This window comes from Rousettus aegyptiacus, unplaced genomic scaffold (genome assembly GCF_014176215.1).
Source record: "Rousettus aegyptiacus isolate mRouAeg1 unplaced genomic scaffold, mRouAeg1.p scaffold_m13_p_2, whole genome shotgun sequence".
NCBI classification, from domain to species: domain Eukaryota; kingdom Metazoa; phylum Chordata; class Mammalia; order Chiroptera; family Pteropodidae; genus Rousettus; species Rousettus aegyptiacus.
In genome coordinates this window covers 37562236-37575834 of record NW_023416295.1, presented here as the reverse complement: position 1 = coordinate 37575834, position 13599 = coordinate 37562236, and the positions used below count along the sequence as shown (strand labels likewise).

Genomic DNA, 13599 nt, shown 5'->3' with positions numbered 1-13599 from the left:
ATTCATGGTTTGCATATTTTGTTACTTTTTATTTGAGGTCAGTTTGTATGAGTTCTCTTTGATAAGGCAAAGGCATTAATATTTTGTCTTATTTATGAGGCAAATATTTCCATGGTTTTGTGAATGACATTTTTTAGCGTATTAAACATTTCAAACATAAACAAAACCAACAGAACCCTTGTGTGTCTATCATTCGACTTCAACAATAACTCATGGAAAATTGTTTTGTCTATGCCCTTGATCTCTTCCTGCTGCCACATTGTTTTAAATCACATCCCACACATAATATCATTTCATCCATCAATATATCAGTATGTATCTAAAAGAGAAGTTATTTTTTAATATATAACCACATCATTATCACATTGCACCAATTAGTAATTCTTTAATGTAATAAAATATTTGATCACCATTTAACTTTTCAGTATCATGAATGTCACAAAAACATTTTGATGTTCATTTGAACTCACAATAATGCACATTGCAATAGTTTGTCTTTTCAAACTCTTTTAATCTATAGATTCTCTTTCTATATATCCATCTACCTCCCACCTTGTCTCTCTCCTTTTTTAAATTACAGTTTATTTGTTGAAGAAACTGAGTTGCTTATCCATTGAGTTCTTCACAGAGTAAACTTTTGCTGATTGCATCTATATACTATAGTCATATATGTTATTTCTTCTGTATTTCTTATAAAATATTGGTTAGATTGATACACTTTTAAGTTTAAATATTTTAACAAAATGGATTCATAGATGGTGGTATGTCTTTCCATCAGGAGGGATATAATATCTCATTTTTCTCTTTGTGATCGTAGCAGCCATTTATGTGCAAGGCCTAGATCTATGAATTAATTAGGGGTTGCAAAATTGGGATATTTTAATTCTATCATTCATCATAGATGAGCTGGAATGCCTCTATAAAGAGAAACTTCCCCCCAACTACTATTTTGTTACAATATGATATAGTATACTTAGGAAAAGCAGACTGACGCTTAACATTTTAGCATCATTTATCAGTTTTTAATATAATAAATAGGTTCAGGAGCATCTTCCAACAGTGAGCAATTAGATTTGTGTTATTATAGATTCATGGATTTAAATAAATATGATGCGTTTTGATATATTTCTGCTATTGTGTTTCTTAATGCTGAAATTGTGACAGCTTTGGCCAGTGGGAATCCCTTCCAGATAACTCTGAGTTGTTGTGATGTAACCCTAGTGATTTTTGATGGTTTCCTTGCTATCTGGGAAGGCAGGATTATCCAAGCTTATCTTGTGCACTTGCAGTTGTTTTAACACTATTGAGTTTTACTGGCATCTTTGAAAAGATAAAGTGACCATATATTGATGGACCTAATTCTGGAAATTCTGTTTTATTGATCTGTTTGTCCTTATGTAAATACCGTATTATCTTGATTACTGTAGGTTTATAATTAGTCTTGAAATTTGGCAGTTTGAGTTCTCCAACATATGTTATTCTTCTAGGTTGACTTAATTATATGAAGGCCTTTGCATTTCCATAGAAATTTTCAAAGCAGCAATTTCTACAACACAAGTCTGCTGGGATTTTATTTGGATTCACCTTTCATTTCATTTCTTTGCTGGCTAGGAACTCCAGGATGGTGCTGTGCAAAATGGTGATTGAGTACATCCTAATCTTGTTCCAAAACTTAACGGAAAGGGATTCATATAATATTGGCTCTAGACATTTGAAGATGGCTTTCATCAAAGAAAGGACACACCCTCATATCCATAGTTTACTAAGAGGTTCTATCATGAATGGGTATTGAATTTTATTGTATTTTTTCCTGTATCTTTGAGATAATCTAAATTTTCTCCTTTTTTCCCCTCTTTTTGTGGCGAACTACTTTGATTTATTTTTAAATGTTAAACCAACCCTGCATTCTTAGGATAAACCTCACTTATTCATTATTAATTATCTTTAATATAAATTATTAGTTTCAGCTTATTTTTCAATAATTTTTATACCTTTATACACAGAAAATATTGAGATTTTCTTTTCTTATAATAACTTGTAATGATTTTGGTATTAGAGTGATCTTAGTCTTAAAATATGATTTGAGAGAGGCTTTCGCTCCTCTTCAATTTTTCGGAAGAGTTTGTGTAGAATCAGTGTAATTTTGTTTTAGATATTTGATATACTTCAGAAGTGAAGTCACTGAGACTGGAGTTTGCTTTGTGGAACTTTTTTTAACTACATTTTTAATTTCTTTAATAATTATGAGGATCTTCATATTATCTTTCTACCCATGAATGAAATTTGGTAGTTTGTGTTACTCTAGGAATTTGTCCCTTGCATGTAATTTAAAAAAAATTATTACCATACATTTTTCATACTATTCCTTTCTTATTATTTTTAGTATATTTAATATTATTATAGTTTAGTATCTAAAAACTCAGTTGTACTGTTACATAGAAATTTGTTTCTTCTCTTTTTCCTAATCGATCTGGCTTATCTCTTTTTGAACTCTTCAAAGATCCAGCTGTTAGTTTCATTCTCTCTGGTTTTTCTATTTCTTTGATTTTTACTGTTTTATCTTTTCCTTTGTTTTGGTTACTAAGTATTAACAAGATGTAGAAGAAATGAAATGCTGATGCAATGCTGAATGGTATATAAAATGGTAAAACCACTTTGGGAAACAGTATGGCATTTCCCAAAAGTTAAATACATACCTACTATATGATCCGGTCATTTCACTACTAGGTATTTACCCAATAGAAATGAGAAAATATGTCCATGCAAACAGTTATGCATGAACATTCATAAAGGTTTAATTGCAAGAGGCCAAAAACGGAAGCAACCCAAACAGGTGAGTGGATAACAAATTGTGACATATCCATACAATAAATACTTCTCAGGAATTAAAAGAAACAAATTATTAATACATGTGACATTATGTTGAATGGAAGAAGCCAGGCCAAAAAATAAAAAATAAAAATAAAAGAGAGAGAGAGAGAGAGAGAGAGATAGAATTCAAGTTAATGTTGTGTGAGAGGTACAGAGCAGTGTTATTAAGGGATGGGAGGTGAGGAATAGATGAATTACAAAAGTGGATGAGAAAACTTTGAGTGTATTGAAAATGTTATTTGGATTGCAGTGATGGTTTCACAGTTGTAGATATTTAAAATTGATAAAACCTTTCAATTTAATAAGTACAGTTCATTGTACTTCAATTGTACTTCAATAAGTTGTTTGTTTATAAAAACTATAATGTTTCTCTTTCATTTACTTCTAGACCCTGCAGCAAATGCTGTTCATCTGTCTCTAGGTGGTTCAAAGAATGTCAAAAAATCAGCAGCTCCTGTTTTTCAATCAGATGTACATGATAATGGTACTGAACAAAAGGTATAAAATTGTCTCAAACTTTTGTGTGGTGATTATTAATTTATCTAGTTAATTTTCCCTTTTGTCAACTATCGCTTTCACTGCTAGCGTGGTAGTAATTGGGTAGGGATATTAGGGTCTATTCATGAGAACCGATCCCTTTCTCTGAAAGAGTTGTTACTTTTGTGCTAAACTCACTATGTAATTTAGCAGAAACTAATCCAAACGAACATTTAGAAATTATAATAAGAGCTGTATTTATTGATCATCTACTATTGGCCAAGCCCTGTGCTATGCCAGAAGGAAGGAAAATGGAGGAAATTGGATCATATAGTGTACAAAGATGAATAAGACAAAATCACTTGAGGACTTGTATAATGTGCCAGACAGGCGTAGTAACATGTTACAATAAAATGAGAGTATGGGGTGATAAATTTTATTTTGATTCTAAACAATGCATTCATTAAGCATTAGATTGGATTGGATTGGATTGGATTATATTTCCCTGAGACAAATTGAATGACATTAAACTTTTAGGACAAACCATTGAATGGATTTCATGCTTTAGACAAATATGGAATAGTGGAAGAGGAACGAGTTTGTACATTGCTATATATTGAACTTAATTTTAGACTAGTTAAATTTGAGGTACCCATGAAAGGTATCTTAGGAGACCATCTTCAGGAGAGAGTTAGGAGGAAAAGGGAAAAATAAATCTGTATTTGGTTGATAGAAGGCAAAATCTTTTTCAGAAGTACAGCTACCAATGATTGTTTTTTCCTTTAATGTATTGCTATGTAGAAGGATGGAGTGATGACTAAAAAATCAAGTACTTACAATGATAGAGGTAAGGAAATGAAAGATATTCATAATTATTTTGTTATTAAGTACATAATTATGGTTTCATCATAGTTTTTCAAGCTATTTGTTTTACCTAATTATAAAAATCATAGTTATTTTAGAAAATAAAATGTGGTATAAAACTGTTTATGAATACAGATATTATAATTAGCCCAAATATTTGAGTGATTACTTGATGAGTATGGCTTCTGAAATTTGCAAACTGTGGAAAAGTTAAGGTACATGCTGTGGCTGTGTATAGTGATAAGTAGAGTAAATTACTGACATTATAGTTCAGTACATTACAGTAAAGAGATCTGTCCCCAAGAATGTCCCTATGGGAAATACTGCCATCAGTTCCCCATAGACAATACTTCCTGTTTCTCATATACCTTTGAATGGAATGTTCACTGACTTAAGTTTTATGAGCCTTGTTGGAAGTCACTAAAAAACTCTCATGTGTACCCTACATAAGCACATGAAAAATACCAGACTGTTGTGGTCAATGACCACCACAAATTTAATATAAAATCAAATTCATCATCTTCCTGATCCTTTTATTTTTATCCAGGAACAAAAAATGAGTTATTTTTGACTCTTCCTCTCTTCTGTCAGCATTCAAAAGCTGCTACAACTGTCTAATCTACCTTCTTAATTTATCTTGCTCTCTCCTCTTCTCCATGCCCACAGCTTCTGCCTTTGTTTCCTCCATCCTTTACTATTTCAGTACCCCTCCTCCGATCCCATTTTCTTTTTTTAATCCACCGCACATTTGCTGCAAAAGCAATCTCCCTAAAACACAGCTTTGGTTATTCCTCGATTCAAGTTGTTAGAGGTTTTCCACTGTAGACTGAACAAAATGTAGTCAGTTAATTGTGGCCATGGTCTGTGGTCAGTTACAAGGATTAAGCTGGCATAATATTAAATAAATTAGGATCAGAGGTTAAGGGTTTCAGACTTCTTGAGAGGTGAACCACTGGAAATTTGTAGGAATGGACATCAAAAAAGGTCATGCTGTTCTTTTAGATACTTCCTTAGCTCAAATAAATCCTTTATGATGGTAATCCAGTGATTGTGGCAGCTCAGCAGGTAGAATATGGGATCAATTCTATTCATTAATATTCACTCTTGTTCCAACAATATTATCATCTCACATTTAAAAGAATTTCTTTTTTCTCTAGGAGCTATGAACACCTCAGCTCAAGATTCAGTTATTTCACCTTCAATTTCACCCACAAGAAATTTTCCTAGATGTTCACATTCTTCTATATGTCATACAAAAGATGAGGTATATAATATTTATTTTGGCCCAAATGCAAACAGAATAAATGAAGTACCATCTTATGATCATCACTGATATATAAAAAAATTTCATTTATAAAGTGACCATACACAACAGCTTTATTCCTTGAAATTAATCATGCCTAATAGTATTTTAATAGCCCTAGGATAGTCTTCCTAAATATAGGCTATGACATGGTAGTTCACTGTATGTACCTGCAGCCCTAAGAGGAAGTATCAAATTGGGTTTCTTTGATTGGGCTTTGACTAGTACTCATAGATTGTTCAGAGAGAGCCAGACTATCTCTCCCCATTCCCTTTTGACCTGTGATCAGTTACTTGCTATTGGAAAGTTGCCAGCAAGGATTCAGAGTACAGTTTCTGGATATAACATATTTTCTTTCTCTATGGCTTGCCAACTTGTTATTATAAAAGTCAAAATCGCATCTTCCATTCTATTAGTAGCACAGTATTAATTGATTCAACTGTGCCTAAAAAGTTAACATGGTTTTAAATAGATTTCAATAAACTGGAAATTTACTAATTTCTTTCCAAATGAATTTTACTTAATTAGAGTAGAAAGTGTCCTCTACTGCAGTGGTCCCCAACCTTTTTACCACCAGGGACCAGTGCTCTTATGAGAATCTAATGCCTGAAGATCTGAGGTGGAGCTGCTTTGGTGATGCTAGTGCTGGGAGTGGCTGTAAATAGAGATGAAACAGGCTGTCTAGCCTGCTGCTCACCTCCTGCTGTGTGGTGCAGTTCCTAACAAGCCATGGATGGGTACCAGTCTGTGGTCCAGGGGTTGGGGACCCCTGCTTTAATGCATAATATATGGCAGACTGCATTATGCATAACTCCTAAAATGTAGTATGTTTACCATAATATGCCTCTCTGTAGTAGAGTTTCATTACAAACATTTTACATTTCAGTGTTCTTGTCAATATCTGCATTAAGTATGCTGGGTCAGAAAAAGAATTTAACAGCTTCCACATTTAAAGTTCTCATATTTCCAAACAGATCTCAAAGGCTATGTCCTTTACTAAAAACAAACAAATAAAAACAAAAGAAAACTTTAAAAACAGTGTCTAAATTTTATTATTGACCTTTTTTTGGGTAATTTGTGTCTTATAAAATTTTCCATCCACATTGATCTCAAATGAGTATCAAATGTCTGCAAATATCTAATTCATTAAGAGAAACACCATTTTATTATGATAAGTATTCATCCTGTTTCTAACATGTTGTATACAGGCTACCATTGTCAGAAAATGTATTTCTGGTGGCCTATGATCACCTCTCAGATCTGGGAAGAAAAGAGAAGTCTATTGCACTGGATTTACCTCCCTGAACAGGTTGAGTCCTTGGACAAGTCTAGAGAGCTATATCCCTATGTATTCAGAAAACCCATTCTCTGTCTTCCAGCTCTACTTAAACTTTTCTATTTTGTTTGCTTTGATTTAAAAAAAAAAACTATTCTTTTGTCCCATTGAGTTGATTAACTTCCTTACTAATGAGTGTACTCCACAAATAGTTAATTTTAGAATACTGGTACATACAATTGTGCACAAAAGAGTTAACAAAGCAGGCTTGAGACTGCTGTCTTTAGAAGGTCCTGCTTGCAAAGTTGGCTTTTGGCCAGTGTTTGGGAACTTGGCTTTTCTAACATTCCCTAATGGATATGTAATTTTTCTAACTAAATGAGTGGGGCAATATACCTAGACTTTGCAAATGATGTAATTTTTGCTAAACATCTGATTTCCTTTGGGGAGGCTGGAATTTTGGTATACACTAAGGTATGGAATATCTTCATGACCAGCCTTTAATAAAAACTTTGAGTGGTAAGATTCTAATAGATTTCCCCTGGCAAACACATTGCCCACGTCTTCCTGCATTTCAAATTGCTAGAGAAAAGAGCATGCTCAAGCACATCTTCTCACAGGAGGGAGAGAGCATAAGGAAGACTGTGATTTTTCCAGACTCAGCCTGCATCTTTCCCCTTACTTATCCTAGAGTGTATCTTTTTATTGTAATGAATCTTAGATGTGAGTACAAATGTATTCTGAGTCCCATAAGTCAATGAATCACCAAATGTGTGAATAGTCTTGTGGACCTCCTAGGACACAACTATGAAGTTTTGAATTCTATAAATAATAGATGTAATATAAATATCACAAAAAGTATGTACTACTCAAAAATTTCATTTAAGAAAGTTCTCAAAATCTTAAATTTCTATATTTTATACATACATACACATAAATATATACATATATACATATTATATATAATATATATAATAGTTGATGTTCAAATTCTGGGAAAAAATATTTTGAATATGTTTGTTTTGTTTGAATTATACAGAAGGAGATACATAATGACTGTGGTGAAAGACAAAATAAGAAATCAAACTACCACTATCAATCAGGTAAACATCAGGAAGAGCTGCTGAATAAATAATACAATCTTTTAATTTATTCTTTCAACTAACATTTATTGAGCTCCTGCTTCATGCCAGGTATAGTGATTAATATTGAACAAAGAAAATCCATGGTTCTTACCCAGGGATGTTATAGCAAAGTGAAGAGATAGTCATGCCAATAACCACAACCCAATATAAGTGCAACAAAGACAAAAGGTGTGCTTACAAATCAGAGCAAGTATAGAGAAGATGGCGCTTAGGTCTACCTAAGGTAGTCAGGGAAGCCTTTGGAGAATAGACATGCTTAAGACTTAAAGAATAAGAAGGAATTTCCTGTTTTAATTTGAGAAAATTGACATTTTAAAATATTATTTGTTCTCTTTCTTTGAACACTGAACACCTTTCCTATACTAATATTTTAACATTTTAGTTAAAATTAAAAAATTCAGAAAAATGCAGTTTTGTACTGAATAGATAATCACAAAGCATACAAATCTATGTAACCTCAGATATGAACACCAAATATAAAATAATCCACAGTGCAAAAGTCCCAATTCTTTCCCTTGGAAATCAAAATATCCTGCCTCCTTCTCAAGGTAATCATTCTCTTGATTTCTACTATAATAGATTAGTATTGCCTGTTTAATGGAATCATTGTGTTATGTTTCTGCTGCTTCTCTCAATACTATATTTCTGAGATTCATCACTATCTTTGTGTGTAGTCGTAATTCATTTTCACTGTTGTTGTATAGTTTATGAATTATACAGTAATTTATTCCACTGATCATGAATATTTGGATTTTTCCATATATGAGAAATTCTTTATGAACTTTCTAGTACACGTGTATGTGAGAGAGCTGGAGCAGGAAAGGGTGCAAGGGTGGGAGATCGGTCTATGGACATGAGCCATTAGGTATGTATGTACGTGTTTAATGTTAGTGGATAATGCTCGAGAATTTTCCAAAGGGGTCTCATCATAAACTTTTATCAGCTAAAGTTAGTGAGAGTTCTTGTGATTTCATATCCTTTTGAACACTTTGGTATTCTAGTCTTTAATTTCTGCCATTCTGGCAAGTTGGTATCTCATCGAGGTTTAAATTAACATTTTCTCTTATTAGTAGTGAAGTTGCACATAATTATTGGCTCTTTGGACGTTTTTTGAAGGTTTTAAGTCTCTTATGCACTTTTCTATCATATTGTGTCTCTGTTTTTTATTGATTTTTTAGCAAGTTTTGTTGTATTCTAAATAATGAATCCTTTGTTGGGTATAGGATGTGATTATATTCTCACTATATGCCTTTCTTTTTGTCTCTTTAATTGAAGATTTTGAAGAATCAGTTATCATTCAAATTATGTTTGATTTCTGATTAATGATCTATGTGTCCTGTGGAAGAATGTTTTCCTAGCCTATGTTAATAAAGATATTTCTTTTTTCTTCTATTTCTTTTGTGGGAAACAAGTTATAACCTATCAGCAAATTCTAGTTATGCAATATAATATTATCAACTATAGTTACTATCTTATACATTAGATCCTCAGACTTTATTCATCTTATAACTAAAAGGTTGACCGTCTACCAATTTCTCTGTATTTTTACATGCCCCCAGTCCCTGGCAACCACCTGTCTACTCTCTGTCTCTATGAGTTGATCTTTTTTTTTTTTTTTTTTTAAGTTTAAAAAAGGAATGGGGAGTTCTAGACAAAGGAAACAGCAAGGGTCCAGAGTTATGGAAAACATGGTATATTTAAGAAATTATAAGTTATTCTGTGTGTCTGGATCATAGAATACATATGAAAGACTAGCCAGAGAAGTCACTGGACAGGTAGGGGAGAACATCAACTATATGTGTATCTTATGTCTTGCTTAGAAATTTGGACTTTATGTTAGAGTTTCTAGATACTTTTAAACACAGCAGTGAAAACAGAGAATAAACCTACTAGAGGATCTTAATTACAATTTTACAACTGCTGGGAAAGGATACAGACTAATTATAATTTTCTTTTTCTGATAAATAGCACATCAGGCTCCTGCCACAGCCCAGGGTACTTTTCCTGCTCGTGTTTTCTCAAATCCGTAAGTATATGAGAAAATTAATTGGTAATTATAAATTAATATTTTAATAATTACATGAGTTCTACTCAACAGTGAATGGTTATCTGGGATCCCCCATCTTGTAGTTCTACTTGGATTCAGTGAAAATTATATCTTTTGAAAACTCTCAGCACTAAGCCTAAATTGTAAGGTAGACAATAAAGTGAATGTTGTTCTTCTCTATTTTCTTATCTTCATTCTGGTTCTACATTTCCCCTATATTCAGTCTTCATGTCACGTTCAAGTATGTTCTACCAAGACCTCTCCTTTTTAGATGACTTTTCAGGATCTAGACTTGTCTTTTTGCCTTTCATTCCTTTGACATATACTAGTCCTTAGGTTTTTTGAGATTAGTGGCTTCCTAAGGATGGTCAGTGAGGTTACTGTAAGTATTGATGACTTAATCAGTTATTCCTCTTCTAAACGGTATTTGTAGTATAATCTAAAATAATGGAAATTACTAGTCTTTGGAAAATAAATTTTGGGGGGCCTGAGGATCTATCATTCCTCAAACCTTGGTGGTTACCTATTCTATTGGTGTATGGTCTTCTCAACTTTACATGAAAGAGACTATTATTTTAGACCTAATACCATCACCTTAAAAACAAAATCAATATACCAAAAAAAAAAAAAAAAAAAGTTTAGGACAGACTTTACAAGCCCCAAAGTCTTATGAAAATGGTTGGGTAAAGTTAAGTGGTGTAGGATGATAAAAATGTGTTGACATATTCAGACCAAGATTCCTTGGAGGAAAGATTTTGACTTGAGGATTGATGGATATCAATTTGACTGACTGATTGAGAGTTTGTTGGATACATTGCATTATAATAGATGCAGAAGGGAGGAAACTGACTGGTCCAGTTTAAAGTAATAGAACAAGGTGGGAGAATGGTGAGCATGTGCGCAAAATGACCTTTTTAAAAATTTACTGAACATAATTTTTTATTTAGTGAAAAGATAAATACCTTCTTCTTTTAAAAAAAAATTAGAGGAGGCTCATAATAATGTCTTAAATCCTGCCTCTTTATTCTCCCCCGCCCAATATTACAGAACTACAGAGTCACATGAATATGTCATAGCAAATACTTTGGATACTCTTTCATTAAAAATCTTAGCTAAGATAAATTACTATGCATGACCTGGAGCTTCTTCATTATTCTTTCCCAAATTGACATTACTTTTAGCTAAACTCAGGCATCCTAACATCAGGCCAGACTACAAACAAAACACAACTAACAATACTTTCTGGTCTAACTATCCATCATACGTATACCAAATTATTCTTCTAATTCAACTCCAGATTTCATAAGACTTTACGGTAGAATCATCACATCTGTTCTACCATCCATATCCTACTCCTCTGTTGCTTAATTCTAATTTTTCTAATGTTAATAAAAAAGACATATACAGAAAGCTTTATAAAATAAACATGGAAATTCAAGACCAAAAGAACGAAGACAAAGCAAATATGACAGCAGTGGGAATAAACAAGAGTTGCAAAAGTTAGTCAATGCACTTCAATAACAAGTAAGTTTGTATTATAGGAATGGAAAGTGTAAAGAGTAACAGAGTTGTGCCATAGAACATAGTCAGAAATTCAAAGTTTATTTTTTGGGTGACATTAATAAATTGTCATTTATTGACATAGTTTGGAGGGGAGTTATTATGGTCGAATTAGCATACGTGATGGATAACTCTGGCAGCAATATATAAGAAAAAATCAAATGCAAGAAGCTAGGAACCAGTTCTAGAGGTCCGGTGGCCTGTAAAAAGACTTCATTTTGGAATAGAGAGTAGGCCCAGTCCAAAAAACTTTATAAACGAAAACTTATTTATCAAACATTTAATGAGAACCTACTATATTTAAAGAATAATGCTAGAGATTAGGCAGATACCATGAGGAACAAATATGCACCTGTGATGGTAAGATTTTTTTTCAAGGACATCATGCAGCTAGAGAAATGGGTTGGAAATAGAGCTATTTAAATAACATGAATCTCATCGTTCAGTCATTTGTCTTGAATAAACATTTTCTAGAATGCCAAAAGCCTTTCATTAACTTTCATGGTTTTGCAAATCACAAAAAAATTTACTAAGAAAAATATTTCTTATAAAATTATAAGGAAAATAGCTATTTCTTTTCCAGTTTACCCATTACTTTTATGGAGAAGTTTCTTACCCTGCTGGTTTTACTGATTTTTAAAATCTGGTTATTATGGTTGTTTTTCAGTGGTCTTCACTGAAGCTTTCTTAGTTATTTGGTTAATTTTATTCTTAGGTCTTTGCTCTTTGTTTGGATCTATATGTATAACTTTAAGGCAAAGAGCCTGTTGGAGAAAAGTATCCATCAATACATTAAACTCCTTGAGTTTCATTTGATGTCTATACTGTAATGTAAAGAGAACAGAAAAATGAATATGGGAGAGTTAGGTCACAGGCTATCTAAAAGAAGGTTAACCTAAGAAACTAGATTCTGAAAAAATAAGTGAGGCCAAAGATAGTGCACACATAACTGACATCGGCTTCCATATTGTAAAAACACTCATCTAAGTATGGACTGTTGCTATCAAGCCCAACTTCTGAGCTGAAATCAGTGAGGTTTTCTTTTTCTACCAAAATTTAGGAAACAATTTTCAGCCTTAATATTTCTCATAATTGAATTTTAGGCTTTGAGAAAATCAAATTTTATAATGTAAAGTACAGTCCTAAAAACCATGAAAAAGGAGTGTCAATTTTCTTTTAAGTGGGAAGAAGATAAGGGCCCATGTTAAAACATATAAAAATAAATACTTTACATTTGACATGTATAAAAATAAATCAGAAATACAGTCTTGGGTCTTATTAACTATTTGTTCTGTTATTCTATAATTTTTCATTAATGAGTTGTTCTTTTATTTGTTACAATTCCGAAAACTATGTTTTTCACATCATTAATTTGTGATGACAAATACAAATTAGTGATATGAACTAGAACACACCAGAGATTTTTATCACACATAGAAAAGAACTACACATCGATTGGTATTGAAAATGGCTAGAAAGCTGATTTTAACCATAGTTACTGAATAACTATCCATATTCCCTTCCTACTATATGACGAAAATGTGGGTGGGACTATGGGATTTGAGTTAAGTAAAGGATTATCAGAAAGCTCTGGTCAGATGCCTTGCTACCTCATGTCTTTCAGAAGACAGAAAGGACTAACCTACCCTCTCCCTCCAATTCTACGCCTTCCTCAGGGCCCCACAAAGCAAGCATGGATAAGGTTGGTCAGAAATAGAATTTTCAAATAGATATCTGTTTTTTTGCAATAGCTACAATTCTGCTCCTCTGGCAATAAAGCATGTGAGTCAGTAAAGAATGGGTGGGTGGGGGAGTTGAACCAAAATAAAGTTTATTCTTCCTTTTGAACTTCTGTAGAAAAATTCTCAGATATAAAAAGAAGAAACTGATTTAATGATTAGAAATTTTGGAAAAAAGTTAAATTCTTGACCCTAAGTAATAACTAATATCTTGGCCCTATATAATAACTATATATCAACTTTTCCTGACTTTACAGACAACAGAATCTTCTACAAAATTGCTTTCAAGAAAAAGTATGTATCTAAAATCCATTGAT

The 13599-nt window shown here is 32.6% G+C and overlaps 1 protein-coding gene across 1 annotated transcript in view; it reads left to right on the top strand.

The window, feature by feature from the left end:
• The window catches only part of FSIP2 (fibrous sheath interacting protein 2), a 77088-nt gene that overhangs the window by 19146 nt on the left and 44343 nt on the right, over positions 1–13599 (top strand). The window contains exons 9-13 of the mRNA XM_036235845.1: positions 3260–3369; positions 5282–5476; positions 7831–7894; positions 9905–9962; positions 13540–13576. Of these exons, the coding sequence (XP_036091738.1) occupies positions 3260–3369; positions 5282–5476; positions 7831–7894; positions 9905–9962; positions 13540–13576 (464 nt within the window). The remainder of the gene's footprint in view (positions 1–3259; positions 3370–5281; positions 5477–7830; positions 7895–9904; positions 9963–13539; positions 13577–13599) is intronic.